Consider the following 26,214-nt stretch of genomic DNA (forward strand, 5'->3'; position numbering starts at 1 on the left):
GGTACTCTTACAAAACTGAAACAGTACATTGGGGTAAAGTCATAATAAAATTAGGCAGCAGCCTTGTTGTGAATTCAGTATGCTAGGAATAAAAGAAGCTACAAAACCATAAAGTTTAACTTGTACATCTACAAATAATGAAACAAAGACCCAGAAAAGTAAGCTGACTCACAAGGACCTATGATTAGTTAGTAGTCACTATAGCAAGTCTTGAAATTTAACTCATGTTCTAATGTGCCTACCCTACTTTGTATTCAAATTTGACCTCCAGAATTGTAAAGAAAAAAAATGATAAATAGAGGAAGGAGTTAAAGAAAGTTTAACCTAGGCAAAGTTTCCTTGGAAGAAGGAAAAGTGGGGCATGGAAGAAGGGAGGGGAATAAAGCTAGAATAAGGTTACTACAGTAGAGGATGCTTTTGGTACAAACTTTCCAATCACAAAGACCGTACATAGTGAAAGTCTGCACATTTTTTCAGATTTCTCCACTTTGATAACCTTTGGCAAATTGCTTACCCTTTGATACATGGCTTAAACTTGAACTACAGCTTTTGCAAATGAAAATATGAATAATAATCAGTTCTCTCCATATTAGGATTAAAGGAGAGAATAATAAGCAGAACAATGCCTGGCACATAATCGAATTCTCAATAAATGATACCTGTCATTTCTTACTAAAATACATTTGATGACTAACAATGTAGAGATTTAACAAATGTCCATATGAAGGGAAGTGAAATATTAAAAGAAAACATGAGGAAAACCTGGGGCACTGTTATAAGCTACATGAGAAAGACAAGACATAACTAAACTCATTATGAAAAAACGGCTGATATTTGAATAAAGTCTTTGATTAACAATATTGCATCATCATTAATTTTTCTAGTTTTGATAATTGCAGTGTAGTTTTGTAAGATGTTAGAAAAAGCTGTATGAGGGTGCAATGGACTAAATGTTTGTGTCCTCCTAAAATTAACATGTTGAAATCCTCATTCTAATGTGAAAATATTTGGGGGTAATTAGTTAATGAGAGTGGAGCCCTCATAAATGAAGTTAGTGCCCTTATAAGAAGAGACCAGAGAGCTCTCTAATCCTTTTTCCTTCATGTGAGGATACAGCGAGAAGTCATCATCAGTCTGCAACCTGGAAGAGGTCCCTCACCAGAACCTGACCATGCTCGCACCCTGATCTCAGACTTCTATGCTCCAGAATTGAGAGAAACAAATTTCTGTTGTGTATAAGTCACCCAGTCTATACTTTTTTATGGAAGCCTGAATTAATTAAGACAGAGAAATATACAGAAATTCTCTGTACTATTTTGCAAATTCTTGACTAAATTTACTTCAAAATTTATTTTTAAAAATATAATAAATAAATTGCTTTGTAAATGCATTGTTTTTATATAATAGAAGATATCAAGGCTAGATGTAGCATTACCTGTAAAAATTAGTTTAAATGACACTAATAATATATTTTATAACAATTTTGGTATAATAAGATAAATAAATACTTATGATTCCACAGTAAAAGTATAAGAGGTATTAGTGAATAATAACTTATTCATATAAGTATATAGTATAAAATTATTCAAGGTAGATATGTATCTCTTAAAGAAAAAGAATCTAAAGCTGTGCAAAAAAAAATGAGATGTTGATTCAGAAAGACTGGGAAAGTGTGTTAAGATGGGTGTATTATGTGTAATCTAAAAATTGTAATCTAAAGACTTTTTATTAAAATGTTACAGAAGTTTAAATAAATCAATGAAAATATGTAAAGTTTTACAAGATTCCTGAAAAATCATCAAGGATGATTATTATAAGAGGAATTTCAGTAAAAACCAAAATGAGTTTTCGAATGATCAAAAAATGATAAACTGATCTTAATTGTTTCTTATATTAGAACAAAAATAATCATTCTTTAATGACTCTTAGATCTTTTTAATCAGTTTAATTACTGTTTTTAAAGTAATGACAACTAAATTAAAGTACTCATTCATCCATCTAATGAATGTTTGCTGTATAGTTCATACGAGCCATGAACTGTGTTCTAGGCCCTAAGGATCTGCCACTGAGCAAAACAAAGGAAATCTCTTACCCATTGAAGCTTACATTCTTGCAGCAAGGCAACAACCAAGTGAAACATACGCAGAATAATCACAAAAGAGAAAAAGGCAGGAAAGGGAAGAGAGTTGGGTTGGGTGTGGTGGCGGTAAGTAATTTTATTGGGCTGGCCAGAAGGGCTGACTGAGGAGGTGGTCTGCAGGCAAAGACGTCTAGGACTTACAGAAGAGAGGCATGGGGGCATCTGATGGAAGAACATTCCAGACACAGAAACATGTGCAAAAGCCCTGAGGTGGGATCATGTCCAGGGTGTTCAGGGGACGACAAAGAGGATGTTGGAGAAGAGTTACAGGGCTATTATAGGTTAAATAGCAGAAAAGCAACTTAAATAGCATTTTTGCCCCGTGAACTTAAAAGTCATTGCGTGGAACCCTTATGAGGTGATCATACCTAAAATGTTCACGAACAATAGTGATAAGGTGGTCGCTTACTGTGACTTGTACTTATTTTCAAGGGTTTATTTATGGGTATTGGGAAAGGCAGTCCCCTGTGGGCCTTGAGTGTCCCTGTACACTCTTGCTGAGTTTGCCAGATTGTAAGGCTTATTTCTCTTTTGACACTGAACAATTTATCTTGCTACTCACATAGGCAGCTAAGTAAGTCAAGGGGACCGCAGGGTGACTGCTGTGTAACTGCTTGCTCCACAGGGGAGGCAAACTAGAGATCTTGCTGTTTGCATAATGCCGGCTGCTTTCTCAGAAAGTGCTGTTCTCTAGGCCCTGCGATCCGCAGCTGTGGCACAACTCCCTGCTTGCTCAGCATTCATCCAGGCCTATCATGTCGCTCCCTGAGACTTGCGGGCAGGGTAACCGGTGCAACTATGCTGATACTCATGTGGTGAGCAATAAACTTCCTAAGTCTCCATGTCTCATTTTCTACTTTTGGCACCAATGCAGTGGTGGCAGGTTTATTCGCCACCATCCTTTATGATAGGGTTTCTCAGCTGTGGCGTTACTGACATTTGGGAACTGAAGATCCTTTGTTGTGGAGAACTGTCCTGTGTATTGCACAATTTTTAGCAGCACATACCTTTATCTACTAGATTCCAGTAGCAATCCCCTCTCCAGTTGAACCCAAAATAATTCCAGATAATATCAAATGTCCCATGGAAGACAAAATTATCCGTGTTCTATGAGGTTGGGGTTCTACCTTAAAAGTGAGTGATATTTCTCAGACTCTTTGGTTCATTTTGATTCCTCTAAATGAGTTTTCTTATCTTGAAATGAAAAGTTACTTGCCATATTTTTTTGGCAAAATTGCATAAGAATATTCAGTTATGTTTCTGTGGCTAGAATAGTAGTAAATACAAATTACTTTTTTCAAATATGCAGTCTCAGAATGGGTTCAGTTTCATTGAAATTCCACATATATAAAATACTTTGAAAAGAAAAACGTTAAACATGTCATGAATAGTTACAGTGACAAGCATTTTGAAAATGTTTGTCTCAGAATGATATTTTATGTATATCTCTATATCTTGTTTATCTTGAAAAAGGGTACTTTCTGTTTTTTACCTGAAATAATAGCAAGTTAAACCTTGCAATTTGAAATTCCTCTATTTAAGGCAAATTACAAATAACTTAATAGCTAAAATATCAAGGTAATTTGTTTTGACGGAAAATATGCACATTCTTCTATGATTAACAATAAAGATTTATGAAAGCTCATTTTTATAACAAAGATAAAAGTGTCAATGCTGGGGATGGGAATGCATTGCTATCCCATGCAGGCAGATTTGTATTAACCAAAGAAAGGAACAGATGTGTATCAAAATATTTTATATGGTTATCAGACCATCACCACACATTAAATGTCCTAATATCATTACAATATATTTCTTCAAGTTATCTAAATATTGCATACTATACTACAGTAGATGCATATTTTGATGAGAACTCTGACTCTTTCCAATTGCATAGGAATAATAAAGAAAAAACAAAAGTTAATGAATAAAGAGAAAAGAGAGTTGATAGGTGTTTAAGGAAGATCTGAGGTAGTCATCACTCATTTTTATGAGGGAAGCAAAAAGTATGAGGATACACAATATTGTTTTTCTCAGTCCATGACCGAGTCTAAAATAAACCTGGTCTAAGTTATAAGAGAACATTTCTTAATTCCTGTAAGCTCTAGGTCCCTAACATGAGCAAAAACCACAAACCTCCTACATATTCAGAATAATTGATATGAAATGTCTGGTAAATACTAGGAGCTTCACAAATGCTACTGTTATACAGCAACAGATATTTTGTCAATAAAATGTGATTTACATTAGCTTAAAATATAATTTTAAGTGCTGAGACCATCAGATCATGGACTGTGTAAAAATAATCATGATTTTTCTGGAGGAGCTATATATAATGGCATATATACATATCACACACACACGCGCGCACACACACACACACACATATATACATAGAGAGAGAGAGGAAATAAAAAAGCATAAAAGCTTATATCAGAATTGAAGAGTATTACTTAGTTACCTCAGATGGATATTCTATTATATTAATGATCTACCTAATCTTTAAACTTTTTAATTCAATATTTTACCTTTAAAATGAAACAAGAAGGCCAATGATGAGATAAAATTTGATATTTCTCTTTTGCTTCATCTGAATTTTATAATCTTCTGGGTAGTTTCAAATCAAAATGCTATATAGGGGACTTGCCAAAATAATTAAGTATGTATAGATTACAAAAAAATACTTCTGAAGCTATTTTTTAATAGCTGGTTAAGTAATGACTGTTAGTAGATAGATGTTTGTGGATCCAGAAGAGACAACTTGTAGCACACTAGCCCCAAATAAGACACCATTTTATTAACGAAAAAACAACAACACTTAATGTAAGTATAAAAGGAAGAGATTCAAGTGTATAAAGATTTTGAGGAAAGGGCTTAGCAGACAAAAGACAAACTAAAATAAAACAACACCCATTTAGGACATAAGAGGAAAATGTAGATTTTTTTTTAAGCAATCATCCATGTTTGAAGTAACCAACTTACAACTTATATTAATGTGACAAAAAACTAGTTGCACCAAAAAAAACTTGTATTTACACGGTTATCTATAATCACATTTCTTTACTTTGTTATTTTCTTTGTAATTCTTACTCCAGCTATGAATGTATATCATGTTGTACAAATTTTAAAAGACAGTCAGATGTGGGTGCAAAAATTCATATGGCCCTCCCAAGAAGTAATCACTACAAACAGTTGATTGATCCTTCCAAAAACTTTTGGATATACTTGCAAAAATAGGATCATTCTGCAAAAATATCTTTTAACTCACTTTGTCTATTTATGGGTTTTGTTGATTTAAGTATATATAGCTCTACCTCATTCATTTTAATGGCTACTTAATATTATTGCTAACATAAATGCATCATGCCTCATCTGATGGACTTTATATTGTTTCCAATTTATGATTACAAATAATGTGTCTTTTTGAACATGTGTATACTTCTATAGAATAGGTAACTAATTGTGGAATTGGTTTGAATCTTACGTACCATTTAAATTGATAGCTATTACTAAATAATGCTTCAAAACCAATATAACAACTTACATTCTCCCCAGTAGTGTGGGAAATGTTTTCTTATGTTCTAATATTAAATATTATCAATCTTTCATTCTTTAATCTGATGAATTTGGTGAAAACTATTCTGTTGATTTACATTTTTGTGATTAGTATGATGTTGAGTTCCTCTCCATATGCCTATTCAGAAAATTTGTATTTCTTCTTCTGTGAACTGCCTCAATAAGTCCTTTTTAATTTTTTCTGACATTGTCTTTATTTCATAATCATTGTTTTCTGTTACATGAATTGTGAACACTTTTGCTTAGATTATCTTTCATGTTTTCACTTGCTCATAATGCCTTTTTCATAGAAATGTGTTTTCTAAAATTTTAATGCAGGTATATGTGTGTGTATATATATATATATATATGCAGGCATATGTGTGTGTGTGTTTCACTAGGTTTTGCGTTGCATTGCTTAGAAAACGTTCTGCATTCCAATACCGTTAAAAAAATACATATTTCCACATACACACACAGGTATGCACATCCCCTACATGGGTGCCCCAACAAAAGATGCATCACAGTGAGGGGCCAGGCAGCAACAGGGGATGTGGCTGCTTGAGAGACAGTGCTGAGGAAAACTTCCCAGGAAGGTAACATTTGGAGTGAGCCTTGAAGGGAATGATTGAGTCCACAGGGAGGCATGTACAGGACAGAAAACAGTGCATGGCAAAGGCCCTGAGGTGGCAACAGGGTTGGCATGCTGGGGTAACTGTGAGAAAAGAGTGTGCATGAACAATGGTGGAAGGGAGGGAGGGAAGGGGGCTAGGCAGAGACGGCAAGGGAGGGGAGGAACAGTGGAAAATGAGAACAGAGAAGCAGTCAGATGCCAGATCATGCTCAGCCTTCTAGGACGTGGTGAGCGCTAAGAACTTATTTTGAGTGACAGGAAGTCATTGGAAAGTTTTAAGTAGATTAACCAGACTAGATTTAAAATTTAAAAAACCATTCAGGCTGTTGTGCTGAGAATAAGCTATAGGGGAGTATATTAGTTGTCCATTGATGTGTAACAATTGCCCCCAAATTTATTGCTTAAAGCGACAGTAAACATCTGCTATGGACTGAATGTTCCTGTCCCACAAAAAAAAAAAAAAAAATCATATGTTGAAGCCCTAATTAGCTCCCAATGGTCTGGTACTAGAAGGTGAGGCCTTTGGGAGGTAATTAGGCTTAGATGAGGTCATGAGAGTAACTGCCATGATGGAATTAGTGTCCTTATAAGAGGAAGAGGCCAGAGCTCTTTCTTTCCACTCCATGGGAACACTGTGAGGAGGCGGCTGTCTGCAAACCAGAAAGAGAGCCCTCACTAGACACTGAATCTGCTGGCACCTTGTTGATGTACCTCCTACCTCTAGAACTGTGAACAATAAGTGTTTTCATTTAACCCAAACAAAATCCCCATATTTCTAAATTTTATATTTTTTGTGTTCTTGAAGCTTTATTTTTGTATGATTTTTGAGATAAAACTTTAACTTCCTCCCAAGTGAATAGACAGTTATTTCAATTCCATTCTTTGAGTATGCTTCTAGGGGTGTACTTAAAGTTGCTGGGATGGATTGAACTGGACTCATTATTTTAAGTGCAGTTAATTATTAACTTGCTTTTAAGAGTGCCTTGACATCACACTCTGGGGACTGTTGTGGGGTGGGGGGAGGGGGGAGGGATAGCACTGGGAGATATACCTAATGCTAGATGACGAGTTGGTGGGTGCAGCGCACCAGCATGGCACATGTATACATATGTAACTTACCTGCACATTGCGCACATGTACCATAAAACCTAAAGTATAATAATAATAATAATAATAATAATAATAATAATAAAAGAAAAAAAATTTAAAAAAAAAAAAAAAAAGAGTGCCTTAAGGCCTTTAAAAAAATCTCTTTTAGTTTTTATTAGGATCATGGTGTTCCTCTTTCTCAACTCTTATATTTCAAGTTTACACCTATGGTATCTTAAGCTATGGTTTCTGGTGATATTGTTAGTCAGTCTGGTTCAATCTGTATTGTAATTGGGAAATTCTCATTATTTCTGATCACTGATGGTATATTTATCAATTTCCCAGGACTGCTATCAATTTATTTTGTTAAAAATATCTTTTCAGTATTGTTATAGAGTGCAAAGTAAAGTTGAATTATTTGCTTAGCCTTATATTTAGTCCCTCATTTCATTTATTATTTGACAGATGCATCCAATTAGAATATAAACTCTTTAACAACCACCTGATATTTTCAGATAAACACTTTGCCTTCTATCTGACAGATATTTGGCAATTATATGATATTTTTGCAGGTAAATAGAAATCTTTATAAAAAATAAGGATCAGATTTACAGATAACCTTTAATCATATCATCGTGTACCATCTCTTTAAATATTTTTTTCTGGTAATACATAAACCAATTTTTCTTTTTGTAAAGTGAAAACTCCCACTGCTACATTCTTTTTTTTGTTAAAAAAATACAAATGAGCTTATTGAAAGTAGAAAACACTTAAATCTTTTTGCATCACGTAAAATGCCTTTATATGTAAACTGTGGATGTTTAAAGCATCACAAGGGATTCACATATATTCACGGAAGTGCTCAACTATTTTTTAATTGATTCTAATGCTAAGGAAAAGGGAAAGAAAACAGTTTTAAAAACTATTTCCATCTTGTTCCTCAAATTCCTATTTGCACTAATGAATTATAAACATTCAGAGCTCGGCTTTGCTTAAGATGCAGAAACCCACAAAAGAATAACAATAAGAGTAAACCCAATAATCTACAAGATCACAATTGTACTTGAATCCAAACAAAAGCTTAGGTCTCAAGACAGCAAAATACATTGAAATGCAAAGGGTGACAGGCGTTTTCCAGGAAAAACAGAACACATAAAGTATTACTCTTTGTCAGAGCATGGGAGGAAGAGGCGACTACCATAATAGCAGATTTTAAAAAAAGCTATAATAATAAAATAGCCTTAAAACTGAGTGTGGTTTAATGTGAGAATTTAGAATCCCTGGGAATACCCAACACAGAGAATTTCTTTCAATGAATTTACAAGAGAAAGATGGAAGGCAGAACTGGAAACCTGAGAGAGACCCCTGAGTGTCTCACAAATGTGAAACCCCATCCAATCCCGACTCTTCTCTGATACAAAGGAAAACCTCTAAACCACTGGGGAAGAGAAAGAAGACCTTCCACCTCCCTGAAGCAAGACAATGGTCCTGTGAAGGAGGTACAAACAAATAATCTGCCTCTAGAAAAGGAGCAGGGAACCCTCGCTCCTCCAAAGGCAAAGTAAGCTGCAAAGACAAGTTGTCATTGAAGCAGAAGTGAAAGGCAAAGCCGTATGTCCCTGAGGGAGGGATAAGAAACCCCCTGGTCCCACTACAAACTTGTTAGTCATAGCAAGCAATGCTAGTGTATTGCTTGGAAATGGGTAAGAAATTCTGTTGCCACTGGTCCCAGACAAAAGTACAGCAACACTCAGGGAAGAATAGGAGCAAAAGCTGCCTAACCCTAGAAGAGGGGCACAAAAATTGCTTGGACCCCAAATTCTCTATTGATATATATATATAAAAAGACAATTGCTACCCTGGGGATGGGGCAGAAAATTATATCCTGCCCAAAACTCCCCCAGATATAAGGCAGAGTTTCACTACCATGGGAGGAGAAGGGCCCACCTTCAAAACCCAGACACACAAGACCTAAGACCAAGACCGGAACAAGAGAAAAAGAGAACTTTTTTTTGCATCCACCATGAATCTTCCACTTAGTAACAGGTCACAGCATTCTACCACTGAGAGAAGGATAAGAGTGTGGAGAGAGACCTTCCAGTAAAGCTGACATGCAGGAAATATTGAAAACTGAGGGATGAAAAGGCATATTCCAGGTCCCAAGCTAAGCACAAGGTAGCATCTGTCCACCAAGGGAGGGATCTGAAAGCTTTGGTTCCATAAAGGTAACTATAACTATAACAAAAACAAAACACAAATCAAGCCTATTTGATGATCCTTCACACTAATAAACTGACAATAAATATGTTTTTCTCCAGACATAAATTTTACTTATGTGAACCTCTAAAATAGGAAGGAGAGGATGGAGGGAGACTTTTCGCCTCAACTCTAGTGATGGAGCTTCTGTGGTGCCTCTATGAGGACTTTGAACTGAGCTCTCTACAGTTGATTTTTTTTTTCCACGCATGACCCTCACATCTCAGAATGTCTCACTTCTGGCTCACACTTGAGAAAGCTAAACACATTCTATAGGATAGTAGGCAGGATAGTGTTGGCTGATTTGCACTATGGCTGCACTCCTAGAGTTTATTGGGGCAAAAGGCTCACAGTAATTTTGCAGACCAAAGGCAGACCACACAGGATAGAATTCTGGCACATAAATATCTTTGATTTAGTGCAACAGGGTTGTCCAGCTAGATACAGGGATTCAAACAATAAGAGAATGGACATTTGGGGATGCAAAGTAACAAGCAAAAGCTTCATGTCCTTTGGCCAAAGGAAATGAAATTAGAGAGATCCAGCAGAAGGAAGACTTCCAAAAACCTTGGCAAGCACAGACACACACAGACACATGTGCACATGTGTGTACATACACACACACACACACACACACACACACATCCATACCCCTCAAGAGAGTCCATGTTAAAAGATCTACCAGGCTCACGAAGAGGCTAAAGTACAATGGGACTAGTTCAAATAAGATTTTTTTAATCTCCTTACCTCTCTTTACCACTCTTACCTCTTCTGATCAATGTTGAGAGGTGAGTGGGCATTAGAAGCTAACTAGCAGGGACGTACAGATATTCAGCCCAGAAAAGTAAAGACTAAAAATAATTTAAAAAAATAATCCAGCAAGCTGGGAGGGGTAGGAAAATAAATGCAGGGCAGAGAAACAGAGAATGCAACAAATATGCCCTCCATTCCTTCTCCGGGCCAGAGGCAGCACAAGTGGGAAACAAGTAAGATTTAATGACACAGTAAGTTTAGAATTTTGATTTGTATGTATATATGGTGGACTATGCACTCTAATTACCAAATTGAGATTTCATTTCTGACTTAAAATGACTGACAGTTCTGTCTACTACCTAGTGTAAGCAGAAAGGATTGGGATTTGACTAAGTTTTGATCTGGAGTAAGAAAGATTACTGAGTAAATTTTAAAGGTCAGTGGGGGGTAAAAATAAAGTTATGCTTTAGATATGTCAGAGTCACATTTTTAAACATACTGGTTACACAATGACTATTACTACTCCATAAAATGTTCTCATAATAGCTAGTGTCATGGGAATTTTTTCAGCATGTATTATGGATATTGTTGAGTCTCACAATTTGAGGTAGTGCTTCCTACTTTGGTATCCCTAAAGTCAAGTCAATCTAGACTAACTATATTGTATTGAGAAATTTGTATTAATTAACCTAAGCAATAGTTTAATTATAGTTAAAGTTCATAATAGTATTTCTAAGTAAACGAAGAATTCCTAAGGGACTTCTGAACTAGCAACTAAGAATTCCATAATGCTAAGTATGATAAAGTAACTGAGTTGAATGTATTTCTTTATTTTAATTCATGCTGAATATTGGTAATTTATTTAAGTGCGTAAGAAAATTACCAATCAGAATATTTATTAATGTAACAATTATATATATAATAATACAACAGTCTTAACCATGGTTTCACCTTCCATTGTTTCAGTTACTCTTTGTCAGCCACAGTCTGAAAATACTAAATGGAAAATTCCAGAAGTAAACAACTCATAAGTTTTAAATTGTCTGCTGTTCTGAGTAATATTTTGAAACCTTGCACTGTCTTTTCACTCAGTCCTGCTTAGCACGGGAATCATTCCTTTATCCTGCATATCCACACTCTATGTTACCTGTCTCTTATTCACTTACTGGCCACCCAGGTTGTAAGACTGACAGACCACAAGAAGAGTGAGTACAGTACAGTAAGATATTTTGAGAGACAGAGACTACATGCACATAACATTTATTATAGCATATTGTCATAATTGTTCTATTTTATTATCTTTATTGTTGTGAGTCTCTTACTATGCCCATTTATAAATTAAATTTTATCATAGGTATGTGTGCATAAGAAAAAACATGGTGTATATATAGAGTTCAACACTATCCATCGTTTCAGGTATCCACTGAGGGTTTTTGAACTTATCTACCTCCAATAAAGGGGCCTACTGTAGCTCTATGGGACTTTAGAGATTACCATGTATTTTCACCTTCTCTCTTTTGACCTCCCCAGCAATCTAACATTTATAAGATAATAGGCTTCTTTACAGAAGTTTCTAGAGCTCTTTTGAGCCCACATGTGTATATACATGAGGGTATATTTTGTGTTTGTCAATACTGATGCATATGTACACATGCCTATTTTGGGTGGAAATAAAGGAAAGGATGTCTTCTCCTCTATGTTTACTAGAACCCTCTAGCCACTATAGCCAATTCCATCTTTTCATCATTTGATAGGTGTTATAACCCATATTTTAATCTTCTCGTATGCATGTCTACTTTTCGGATAAAAATACATATATTGGTTCAAATTACTTTTCAAACATCTCACCTAGTTCTGGAGAAATAAAAAATATGAGAAATATATATTTACAGACTAAATGTGAAACTGAACACTGTTTTCAAGAATCAAATCTCAAGTAAATTCTATGAAAATGTCTTACTCACTGTCAACAGGAGTCAGTATGTGCAAACAGGCTATATTCTTGACACTCAGTGTGATAAGAATATTCATTGATCTCAACAGTTGCAAATGTTGACAAATATCTCCTTTACAGTTTTAATTAGAATATATTGCATGACTGACAAATGTACTCATTATTTCCTTTAATAGTTGGTCAGACTATATATCTTAGAGTCTTAAAGCTTTTCTTCAAGAGAAAAAGTTCAGAGTTAAAGGCAGAAAAATGAGATTGATATTTACCTGAAATCCAATAACAAAGAGTAAAGGCTTGTTCTTAATTTAAAATGTTTTATAAGGCATTATCACATTTTAAATTTCATAAGAACACTCTAATGTAATTCATTAGTGTTATCTCAGCATGTTTGCTTCATTACTATGAAACTCAATCTTCATGAGAAATTCTGACAAAGTTATACAATGCTGAAGATCATTGAAATCCAAGGGTAAGAGGTGATTTAAAGGTGCAGAAAATGATAATCCTACTATAAGGTCAGTGTCATTCAAGTACAGATTACATCCTGTAATCTGTTGTGTGTGCCTGCCCTAGGGTTATTTAGAATAGAGGCTAACCTATTTCTGGAGTTCTGAAGTGGGTCTTAAGCTGGCGATTGTGTGTGTGTGTGTGTGTGCACATGTGTATGTGTGTGTCTGTGTGTCAGTAGTAGGATTTCTAGTAACAGAATGATAAATCAGAGAATAATTGATGGGCTACACATTTCAACACACAATTGGAGGAACAGCTGATTATAAAATCCACAGGGCAATTCTGAAGATGCTGGGGACAGGACTGAGCTTAAGAATAGGGCTTGGCCCTTCAACTGCCAAATAAGCAATCACATGAATATAGCACTATCCTTTCATAGTATGTGAACAGATTGAACACATCTTTTGGAGAATATATTTGACAGAAAGAGACTGCTTCTCATTCTTCCTGGCTATTCTTCTCTTCATAATGTCATAAAAGAGAAACCTACCTTGGATCATGTCAAACTTATTCATTACTCTTTAAGTTTATAGCTCCTAAAAAGTACCTTCATTTAAAGGAAGACCTCAGTTTTCCAGGTATTTACAGGAGCTATGAAATTAAAGAGTAATGTATACTTTTGAACAGGATCCAAGTCAACTTCTCTTCTGATAAGGTGGAAACATGTGCACCTACTGCTTATGTCAATCAAATAGAACACACCTTCATACATAAAGTCAGTGTATCAGTATAGCAAGGGGTAAGAGCACAGACTCTGCCAGTTTCCTATTGTTGCTGTAACAAATTGCCACAAACTCGGTGGCTTGAAACAACATAAATTTATTCTTTGACAGTTCTGAAGGTCAATATCCAGGACTGGTTTTACCGGGCTAAAGTCTAGGTGCTGGCAGAGCTGGTCCCTTCTGGGGAGTCTCAGGAAGAGTCCATTTCTTTGCCTTTTCCAGCTTCTGGAAGCCACCTGCCTTTCTTGGCTCAGGGCCCTTTCCTTGTATTATGCCAACCTCTTGCTTCCATAGTCACAACCCCTACTTTCTCCTTTGTCCTGGCCTCCCCCTTATAAATTTCCTTGTGATTACATTTAGAGTACCTCTAGATAAGATAATTTCCTATCTCAAGATCCTCAACACATACATAGTTACAGCTATATGAGAGGAACAAGTTCTAGTGTTCTCTAGCACTGCAGGGAGTGAATATGGTTAACACTAATTTGGTGTACGTTTTCAAAACACTGCAAAGAAGATTCTGAATGATCACAGCATTAAGAAATGATAAATGTTTGTGGTGATGAATAGGCTAATTTCCCTGATTTGATCATTACATGTTGTATCATGTATGTATATGTACAAATATGACTTTGTACCCTATAAATATGTACAATTATTATATGTCAACAAATTTTTTTTAAAAAGCAGTATCTTCCTCCCATCAAAAATCCTTTCACTTAATCACACCTGCAAGTCCCCTTTCCCATACAAGGTAAGAGTCAAAGGTTCTGGGGATGAGGACCTAGATATTATTTGGAGGGCATTGTTCAGCATACCACAGACTCCAAAATCACATCACAGAACTTGCATATCAGTATTGCTGAGACAATGTTCCAAGGTTCTCTCACATTTCTTTCCACCTTGGGAAAAGAGAAGCCAAGTGCCTTAGACTCTGTTTTCAAGGATGTTAATAAGGTAAATGTCCTTGGAAGATAGAGATTATATCTCTCTCTGAAGCAAAAGGCAGGTTTGCTCATGGGCTTAGAAGATGGAGAAAGCAACTTTTTCTGGAGCAATGAACATGCATGCTTATTGTTAGAGAAGAAAAAAATTGGTGTTCCCTAAGCTCCAGATTCATCTCTTGTAACAGGTGCCATGGTATGTGCAAGTGTCACCTTTGGGTTACCCTGCAGGGAGTAAAGATCAGGATCCTGAAACAAAATTGCAGATACTCTGGCTATTGTTATTGATCTTAGTAATAAACTGTATTGTGTCTCTGAAGTGTCATGTCTTCTGCCAGCATCCATGAACGTGTAGCAGGCTAATGTTTTAGTTTACAAACATAATAAAATCTCAGCATTTTCACAGTCTTGACAAGTGGTATCACTTACTAGCTATGTGACTTTGAGAAAAGACTTTACCTATCTGAGTCTCAATTTCTGATCTATGAAATGGAGCTAATAATAATGCTGACCTTGGGGAGTTGTTCAGTGGATTGTATGGGACAATGAACAAAAGGTGAGCAATCTTGATACACAGTAAGTATGCATTAAATGTTCTCTATTATTGCTGTCATTGATTTTATTATCACAAAATAAGGTGGTATAGTCTAAAATTAAAACGATACATCTAGAGGACAGAATGTTTTGTCAAACTTGCATCTAATTATAATAGAGGTCAAGTTTTGTACTCTTGGGCCCATACTTTATGTAAAATTATAAAAATCACCATTGGGGACTGTAATCCCAGCACTTTGTGGGGCTCAGGCAAGTGGATCACTTGAGCCCAGGAGTTTGCAACCAGCTGGGTCAACATGGTGAAAGGCTGTCACTACAAAAAATACAAAAAAAAAAAAAAATTAGCTGAGCGTGGTGGCACACACCTGTGTTCCTAGCCACTTGAGGGGCTGAGGAGGGAAGATGATTTGAGTGCAGAAGGAGGAGGATGCAGTGAGTCGTGATCACACCACTGCACTCCAGCCTGGGTGACAGAGTAACACTGTCTCAATAAATAAATAAATAAATAAAATAAAAAAGAAAAGAAAAGAATCACAGTTTGGAAGAACTATACATATAAATCTTATGTTTGCATTATTTTACTTGCAATATGACTTACGACTTGAAGTAGATGAATTGAATCTTAGTTCATCAATGCCACAACAAAAGAAGCAGCAAAATTACCACCCTTTTCAACTCACATTATCCCTATATGTCTATTTTGAAAAAAGCTTGGTAAAGAAAGCCTTTGTGTTATGTAAAACAGTGACCTCAAGTCCCCAGTTTAATTATGGGATCTATGGAAACTACAGTTTTTCTGTTAAAGCTGCAAGCATTAATAACTTTCAAATCCAAGTAAAAATGCTTTGAATTCTTTTTAATACTTTAAAAATATGAAATGATATGAAAGGTTATTTTAACATTTCTTCTATTTAAATATCTGTATTTGAGTAGAATGAAGGTATACAGTTTAAAAACAAGTACTGCACTAGTGGAATACATGTAACAATAAATTGAATAGTAAATTACCATTTTTATATTATTTCCTTTCTGGTAAAATTATAATTCATATTGCAATGAAAAATAAATCTTGGAAAGTATACTCAAGAAGATAAAAATGAATTCAGTCTTAGAAAGAGCATCTATCTTGTTCTATTAGAGAAAGTAACAATTATACCTGGCAAGAATGGCAATTTAAATTCTCTAACCATTTAATCTAATTTTGCCTCCTGTTGATACACCTTTTATTTTCTAGCACAGTACCCTACTTTAGTTTCTTTATAGCTGTTATCATTACCTTATTAATTTACATGTTTACTTGCTTATTATTTCCTTTCTGCTGTTGGATATAAGCTAAATATGAAGCTTTATCCTCTTTACTGAAGCATTCCTATCACCTAGAACAGCACCTGGCCCGGATACGGCATTCACTTTTTATTGACTGAAAAATAATAAATCAAGTAATTAATTTTTTAAAAAGGAAGAGTATGAATTTTACAAAAATTTTGACAAAAACTTCTAGGTGGGTGAAAAAATTCACATAGTAAATATCTTGTCCTTACGGAAGTGAAGTTTATCTTTAATAAATCAGTAATATGTTTTCATTTAGCAGATGAAATGAGATACATGTAAATATAACAATGGACAATTTCCTTTCTCATTGATTTAATTGCTGTTTTCACCCACAAGATTCCTCAAAGCCAACAGTATATGCAACATTTAGGAGGTTTTCAATAAACCTCTAGGAGAAAAAAAATCAAAGAATGAATAAAGACGGATTTTTTTGGAAATGTTGTTTCTATTTCTTAAGTGGGAGAATCTGAGCTTACATAAAAGATGTCCAAGATATTTATGTTTATTTACAAACAGCAAACTCTTGTACTTCAAACTATATAAATTTATCAATGTCTCAGAATTTCTATCAAGCTTCCAAATCATTTGTCAAACTAAGCATTGCCTCACAGTCTTCAGGTTGAATGGTAAACACTCTACCTAAGTAAGTGAACACACATAGAATTTAATTTTTCTGATGCCAAGAATGACAAGTTGTCATTTGCCAAATCTAAGTCTCTGCTTTGACATGTTAATCTCATATTGTAATGTGTATCATTATTCTCTTTAATGGAAAGAAAAAAGATAAACTAGTAAAAAGATATTAAGCTGTTCCTTGTGTAGAAAGACAAAAATGTTAAATGTATTTCAGGTGTGAAAATTTGCAAAATGTTCTCATAATCTTCATACTGTCAAAGCAGTACTGGACAGATATGCCTGGCGGTCATTGTGGCTATTAGAGTTGATCTCTGTTGTGATAGGTGGAATGTAAAGAACCACCAATGTCCTTGATATTATTCTCAAAGTTAAGATTATTAGCAGGAACATCCAGTCATAGTACGGGAACTGACACAGTTTAAAAGGAAACCAAGAACTCTCTATGTTGCATTTTAATCCTTGAAAGTGTCTGTGTCGGCTAGGCATGGTGACTCACGCCTGTAATCCCAGCTCTTTGGGAAGCTGAGGCAGGCAGATCACCTGAGGTCAGGAGTTTGAGACCAACCTGGCCAACATGGTGAAACCCCGTCTCTAGTAAAAATACAAAAATTAGTCGGGCGTGATGGTGCACACCTGCAATCCCAGCTCCTCAGGAGGCTGAGGCAAGGGAATCACTTAAACTTCGGAGGCGGAGGTTGCAGTGAGCCAAGATTACACCACTGCACTCCAGCCTGGGCAACAGAGCAAGACTCTAATAATAATAATAATAATAATAATAATAATAATAATAATAAATGAAAGTGTCTGCGTCAAAAACAAAACAACGTAAATTTTATCTACTTAGACAGAATGTGCAATTTCTTTGTCCATCTAAAACTGTCAGGACCCTATCATCTGCTATCACATTAAGAAAAGTAGGCAGACAGCCTCTGTCACATCCAATTTAAAGTGAAAATCTTAACTTAAATTAGATACTCCTTTGGAATTTTAAATTATGCAGGATTTACATTGCCTTAATCCATAAATTATAATAAAGACAAAAACAGGTACGTTTTTATTTTAGCATAGAAAGTATACTTTTTATCAGGTTTGATTTAAAGTAAGGTTGTGTTGAATGAAGAATATTCTCATGCTCTCATTTCCTCTAAAAGATTGGAGAGACCACCATTTAATACCATCCATGCTGTAAATAGTCTATCTCTCTGCTTTTATTTTCTCATCTCAATGAAGTTCTGATTCATTCTGCACCAAACAACGCGATTGATCCTCCCAAAATATCACTTCATTCACATTATTCTTTGACTCAAAAGCATTTCCTTTTATTCTTTTGGGATTTTTTCCAAACTCCTTCACTTACATTCAAGGCCCTTTATTTTAACGCATTTTAGCGCCTTTCACTTTCGACTCTCTTCTGCCATTATTACCTGTAAAGGAACCTCCAGTAGCTTTCCATTTAGGTCCCCCACACCCTCTTTCTAGAGATTGTGCTTTTCTTTTTTTCTCATGGAATTTCTGGTTGCAGAAACATCCTCCTCTCCCTCTTTAATGTTTCTCCATTAAGATCTAGTCCAAACACCATCTCCTGCCCGAGGAGTTCTCTGAGTATACCCACATAAAGATATCTCTTGCTTCCTGTGAATACCCATTACATAGGCATTCTCTATTAATTATATATTTCTTCAAGACAGCTTTGAACTTATTAATTAAATGCTGCAGTGTCTTGAAACTTTTTGTGTGCTTATATCATCTCCAAAGGTAGATTATGAACCCCTTGAAGGCAGAAGTCATTCCCTAAAATTCCTTTTATCTCCTGCAATATAGCTACCATGATGTCCTTCATACAGTAAGCACACAATTAATGTTCCTCAAATCATGTATTTCTAAAATATTCAAGAAGTAAGCAGACTTTATATATGAGGAAACAGGTCCAGAATCATTAGTTAACATACCTAAAAATGACTGGCAGCCAGTGAAGATCTGGTTTGATTTATTATTTGCAATCTTTTCTACTGATACCAAAGTTAACATTGTTTTGTTACTAGATTACTTGTTCCTAAGCCAAACAATTTATAAAATACATTGGTTTTATTAAAATACATGTATATCTGTTTTCATGTATATAACTTCATATATGTACCTATAAATAAAAATAGGTATAAATGTTTCAAGTTTCTCTGGAGATATTGATATTCCAAGGGCAACTCTAGAAAACTTCATTTCAGTGATGTGTAAAGTAAAAAATAAAATGCAAGAATTGTGATGACAATGTGGACATTGATATTTTTCATGCATTTTGAGGGACATGATCATTAGTCTAATGAAAACCAACTATTACAAAAGTCTCTGAAATCCTATTAAATTTCGTCTTCTACCATACAGCACTGTAAACATATCAGTGTAAATTGACATTTCCCAGAAGATGGATAATAGTTCAATTTTAATTCCGATAATATTTAGAATATAGTAGACAACACCAAGTCCCATTTTATAATGAAGGCTTTAATACACTGGTGTATGAAAACAGAGAAACAATGTTACTGAAGAAATAACATTAAAAAATATTTTTGAACCATCCAGAAGAACTTGAGTTCCGCTTAAAGCTAGTCTGACACACACTGGATTTATCCTTTTAAAGTGCTTTATCTCTGGGTAGTTTGATGTTAATGTCACAGTGTCACTTACCATCTTTCAGGATGGTTTCTCTCTCTGTGCCATCTATCTTCTGCCGGCCAATTAGGAAACTGGTGGTGTCAGCAAAGTAGATGTAATTGGTTTCTGCGTGAAAGTCTAAAGCACGAGGGTTTACCAGATTTTCTATGGGGATCATGTATTCATCAGCTATCTTGGTATTCAAGTCCATTCCTCTAACAATTCCTGGGCGTCCTTTCCCATAAAAGAGGAACAACTCATTCTTTGGTCCTGCAGAGGAAAGATTACAAACATAAACAACTGATGCTGCTTAATCTTCTTTACACTGCATAATGCCACCGTTTAATTAACTGGCACAATTAGCGTTTTTTAAATTCAATGCTAAAAATTAAACTCTAAAATATGCCAAATGTATCTTGATGCAAGAAGGCCAGCTAATTGCATTACTTTAATTAAAACAGAAATTACTTCCACAAATGGGTTATATGTAAATTATCCCTTTGTCTGTAACTGCCTGGATAGCAAAAACATGACAGATCATTAGATAACTTGTAACTTGTAAAATGGGCATTTATTAAAACATCCGGCACATTTAATTTTATAATGTATTACAATCTATCTAGCATTTTCTGTCGATACTAACTGTACCATTCATTATATTTGACAATGCTAAAAACTTCAGAAAATTTCAGACACGCCAACCCCAAGTTTGCATCTACAAATTGTCAGAGGCAAACAAAGAATCATATAGTATCACTAACTTGCACGTGAATATATTACAGTTGCCCAAACATGTGACTTATTCTTTTTAGAAATAAAATTAAATACCAGTTATAGCATCCCTTTTTCTTCAAATTTTAATTAGAATGTTAAAGGCTGATGCTGTCTGACAGTAACTTTGATGTACAACACAGGCCTTAACAAAAACAAAACGAAAATGAAAACCCCAAGCAAAAAACTGTCTCCTGAGTTTAAAATGTCAGCATCAAGGTAGCTCTTTCTATAAAATGAATTCCTTGTTTTAGACTTCTATATAAAAATATATACAAGATTCTGCAGTTATCGGAGCATCTTATACTTGGTTAACTGTGTATAATTTTAAAGGAAATAATTTTTATATACAAGGAAAAACATACTGAGCTTTATTAATAAAACTGAAGATACAAAAGACTCAGCTGTATTTGGATAACCACACAATAATTGATATTCATAGTAAAGTAAAATAATATATTATTAAAATTTGGAAAATAATAAAATTAAAAATAAGCACTTATTTATAAACCTAACAATACAAAGTATATTAACATTTATTTTCTTGTGTTTTTTTTAATTAGGGTAATTGAATATTAAATATATATAAAAGAATATTGATAACTTTTTTAAAAATTTTACTTTAAGTTCTGGATACATATGCAGAGTGTGCAGGTTTGTTATGTAGATAGTATACATGCGCCATGGTGGTTTGCTGCACCTATCAACCAGTCATCTAGGTTTTAACCCCCACACGCATTTGGTATTTGTCCTAATGCTCTCCCTCCCCTTGCCTCTCATCCCTGACAGGCCCCGTTCTGTGTTGTTCCCCTCCCTGTGTCCATGTGTTCACATTATTCAACCCCCACTTATGAGTGAGAACATGCAGGGTTTGGTTACACCTTACACCTTATATAAAAATTAACTCAAGATGGATTAAAGACTTAAATGTAAACCCAAACCATAAAAATCCTAGAATAAAACCTAGGGAATACCATTCAGGACATAGGCACGGGCGACGACTTCACGACTGAAACACCAACAGCAATTGCAACAAAAGCCAAAGTTGGCAAATGGGATCTAATTAAACCAAAGAGCTTCTGCACAGCAAAAGAAACTAGCATCAGAGTGAATGGGCAACCTACAGAATGGGAGAACATTTTCGCAATCTACCCATTTGACAAAGGACTAGTATCCAGAATCTACTAGGAACTTAAACACATTTACAAGAAAAAAACAAAAAACATCAAAAAGTGGGCAAGGGATGTGAACTTACACTTCTCACAAGAGGACATTTATGCAGCCAACAAACACGAATAAAAGCTCAACATCACTGGTCATTAGAGAAATGCAAATCAAAATCACAGTGAGATACCATCTCACACCAGTCAAAATGACCAGTATTAAAAAGTCAGGAAACAATAGATGCCGGCAAGGTTGTGGAGAAATAGAAACACTTTTACATTGGTGGGAGTGTAAATTAGTTCAACCATTCTGGAAGACAGTGTGGAGATCCCTCAAGCATATACAATCAGAAATACCATTTTACTCAGCAATCCCATTACTGGGTATATACCCAAAGGATTATAAATCATTCTACTATAAAGATACATGCACATGTATGGTTACTGCAGCACTATTTAAATAGCAAAGACCTGGAACCAACCCAAATGCCCATCAATGAGAGACTGGATAAAGAAAATGTGGAACATATACACCATGGAATACTATGCAGCCATAAAAAAGAATGAGATCATGTCCTTTGCAGGGATATGGATGAAGCTGGAAGCCATCATTCTCAGCAAACTAGCACAGGAACTGATAACATATTTTAATATATAAAGAATAAAAATAAAACAAATCCCAGGTACCTAGCACGAATGTGAAGAATATTTCCAGTATACTGGAAGACATAAATGTGCCCCAAACCCATTCTCCTCCAACTTAGAAAGAGCCGATATCTTGATTGTTGTGTTTATTTTAAATTTTTAAAAGAGTTTTAACACATATGTAGTGTATTTCCTAGCAGCAGATTGTTTAATTTTGCATGTTTGAATTGCATGTGTGAATTCTGTGATTAATATTATTTTTATTATATCCTTGATAGTCATCCATTCTTCTTGTAGTCATACTTCACTCATTTTCATTGCTGTATAGCATTCCTTTGTATGACTGTTTCATATTTAATGTATGTAGGTATTTTTTCAATGTGTATTTACTTATATCAAAGTAGATACTCAATTTTATATTCTGCTCTTATTGTTTAATTTTAGAATCAAGATTATTGTCTATATTGAACCATTATCTTAAGCCTTGTTTCTATTTGATATATAATAATTTACCAAGTCATTTTCCAAATGGTTTTCTGTTTTCATCATTATAATAATACTGAGATAAGCATATTTTTTTCAATTTAGCATTTCACACATTTTCTTAGATGAAATTACAGAATAAAGTACACTAACATCCTTGTCTTCATTGCCCTCATAGCCTCTCAGTGTCTACCTGATATCAAGGGCATTTCTTTCAAAATAATACTTTATTTTATTTTAATGTATATTGATACATTTGAAAATCATTAACATTTCTAGAGTATTTTCTATCAAGATTAGATACTTACATACTTTCATATTTTTCAAAAATTGGGATCTTGTATATAAATTCTTTTTACTGTAATGACTTTTTGTCAAGCCATTAAAAAGTCTCCAAAAACTTTCCTTTCAATGGCAGCATACTATTTCCGACTAGAGAAGCAACGTAATATAGTCAGCTGCTTAGCTATTGTTGGATAGCTATATTGTTTCTGAGTTGCTATTATTATAAATACATTGAATTTCCTTAATCAAAAGTAAAGTAGGACAACTTGTAAAATGATGTTGTCAGTTTTATGATCATTATATTTATTAGCAAATGTCTTACCAATTGTGATATCGATTTCTAATTATATTAGCAATACATAGGAATCCTGGTTTTACAGCACCCATTTTGCTAATATCTCAGCTTATGGCAACCTCTGCCTCCTGGGCTCAAGCTATCCTCCTACTTCAGCCTCCCAAGTAGCTGGGTCTACAGGAGTGTGCCACCATGCCTGTCTAATTTTTGTAGTTTTTTTGGAGACTAGGTTTTGCAATGTTGCCCAGGCTCTTATTGAAATCCTGGGCTCAAGTGATCCACCTGCCTCAGCCTCCCAAAGTGCTGAAATCACGGGCCTGAGCCACAACACTCGCCCTTGTTGTTACTTCTAATGGATGACTTAATTGGTAACTGATAAACCTAGTACTTCATTGATGTAATATGTGTGATTGTTTGTGTGTGTATGTAGGTATGTATGTTTTAAATAAGAATGGTAATGATTTTCCCCACTATTTTCTTTGGTCATTTCCTAGGTATTCTTTAATACCTACTTAAGTTTCTCTAGTGTGTCTTCTTGTACTATAGACAATTGAATACTAAAAAATACATTTCACAGACACTCATATAGCCAAGGGTAGTGGATTTCATTTGACTACCTAAAATCAGATATGCTAGCTCAAGTTTAGAATATGGAAGTGAGGCAAAGGTCCCCTTTTTGCCACTTCTGCTGGTATGAATCTAATGGAGACATTGAATTTTTCCACAGCAGTCTTCTTCCATTCTATATCAAGAGGTGAGGAACAGAGTGTCTCTCCTCTCCTCCTCTTTTTTATTTTTTGCCAGTTAGGGACTATCAGATGTGACTTAACTCTGCATCTGATAGTTGTGGGGCAAGCTTTCTAATCCCTGGATCTCAGCTAAATGGTATGTTTTTAAAGTTAACATTTTCATTTGTGGCTTCCAGATGCTCTAGCTTCTGAGTATGGTAGATGTTCTAGCTTTCAACCAGGTTGGTTTAATGGTGTTTGGGGGAATGTTCCAAAGACCCAGTCTAGAAGCTACTGGTCCAGGTTTTTAAATAATTTTGTAGGCACCCATTTGCATTAAATGTCTTGTTGCTTCAAATAGCCGGAATTGTTTCTGATGAGTATTAATGTACTCCAGGTGTGTACTACATTAGGGACGATTGAATAATATGCAATTCTGATCTTATGTTTTTCCTCCAATGTGTGTATGTATGTATGCACATATGCATGTGTGTATATATGTGTGTGTGTGTGTGTGTGTGTGTGTGTTTGTGATTATATTTCCCAAGTGGCATCCAGATCAATTTTTAAATCACGCACCACATAGACACACATGCACCCACACCCAAAACTTCTTTTATCATGAGGCTTCAAACTCAGTACCCTCAATTATCCAGAAGGCCTAGAAACATGAGACCTGTTACCTTCACATTCCCAGCATTTAATACAAAATCAGGAATACAAATCAAAAATGTAAACAAAGTACAAAAATGCATACATTTTAACATAGTTTAGCCTCTTTGATTCTTCATTTTAAACTATATATTCTATTAGTAGCTCTAACCATTTAGACTTCAAATTCTAACACATTTAGTGATCTAATTTCACAGTCCTCAGTAAGCACACGACCAGAGGGTAGAAGAGATGACAGGATTGTGACCAGAGAGAGAGGACAGACAGAAATAAAAAGCTGTCACTATGACAAAGGTAAAGACAAACTGGACACTGTAAAAAGCAGTCATCATAAAATTAAAAATAATGGTGTTTGGGGAACATTTAAAGACCAACAGTCCCCACTATGATCATTTCAATCAGGGCTGTTCTACTATACCTGATTATCAAGACCCCAGGAAAAGACCTTAACTAATTACTGTGCAAAATATTAAGTTATGAAAGTCATTTTTAAAATCCTTTTTACCATATTTAAATTAAAATAAATTATTCTGGCCTTTTTAAAAATAAAACAAAGATATATCTAAGAGATTAGAAAACTTTTTGATAAAATCGTTCAAACTTTTTGATAAAATCATTAAATGTTGGATCTCTAATTAGTATAGCTTCAGCTACCTGAAAAATTAAATCATGGAGTGAATTCACTCCCCAGTGATGCTGGATAAAATGAAGCCTGACTATACACAGATTTCTGTCGAAACAAGCAACACGCCTATTATGAGAAGTAGCATATTGGTTCAAATAAGAGGAAATCTGATCAACTAATCATTCCAGCTCATTAGCTCAAATACATTCTTTAGGGAATTAAGGGAAGCATCTTTCTAAAAATCTTACTCAACATATGTTTCCCTAAAATCAATAAATTTAGTGACTCTATAGCCTGGTTAGTTTCTCATTCATATTACTACAAAAGAAAAATACTTATTTTGAGAAAAATGGACAGTATATATTTGCAGGCAAACTTCACCTGTTGAAGTCTCATGTTATGACTGATGTTGATGCTACTAATTAATACTTAAAATCCTATTCTAAAGGGGTAGCTGCTGGCAAATGTTTTATTTTAACAACATACTTTTGCATGACCTGCCATCACTTCCCAAGTTGAAGCCAGTCCTGCAGCGACAGGTCCGAGTTTTGTAACTGCTGCTGAGTAGACAGATGTGTGAACAGCCTCCTGGCATTCCATAAGGATCGACTTCACATGCATGGCTTCTGACTACAACAAATAAAAAACAGCATGCGTGAAATTCAGGTTCAAAGATAAGATAACTATGTGCATCAGTATGTCAAAATTTCTATAGTGTAAAAACAGGGAATCTTAGCAAAATTTTGTATACTCAACTATTTAGCACCATAATCGAATGCAAAAGAGTGTAAACACCATAGAAGAGGACATAGGGATTT

At 34.9% G+C, this 26,214-nt stretch overlaps 1 protein-coding gene across 1 annotated transcript in view; it reads right to left on the bottom strand.

The window, feature by feature from the left end:
- Positions 1-26,214, bottom strand: part of LRP1B (LDL receptor related protein 1B) — a 1,899,171-nt gene that overhangs the window by 792,798 nt on the left and 1,080,159 nt on the right. Inside the window, exons 10-11 of the mRNA XM_024243817.3 lie at positions 25,883-26,026; positions 19,763-19,999 (exon numbers count right to left, since the gene is read on the bottom strand). Of these exons, the coding sequence (XP_024099585.3) occupies positions 19,763-19,999; positions 25,883-26,026 (381 nt within the window). The remainder of the gene's footprint in view (positions 1-19,762; positions 20,000-25,882; positions 26,027-26,214) is intronic.

Source organism: Pongo abelii, chromosome 11, assembly GCF_028885655.2.
Source record: "Pongo abelii isolate AG06213 chromosome 11, NHGRI_mPonAbe1-v2.0_pri, whole genome shotgun sequence".
NCBI lineage: Eukaryota > Metazoa > Chordata > Mammalia > Primates > Hominidae > Pongo > Pongo abelii.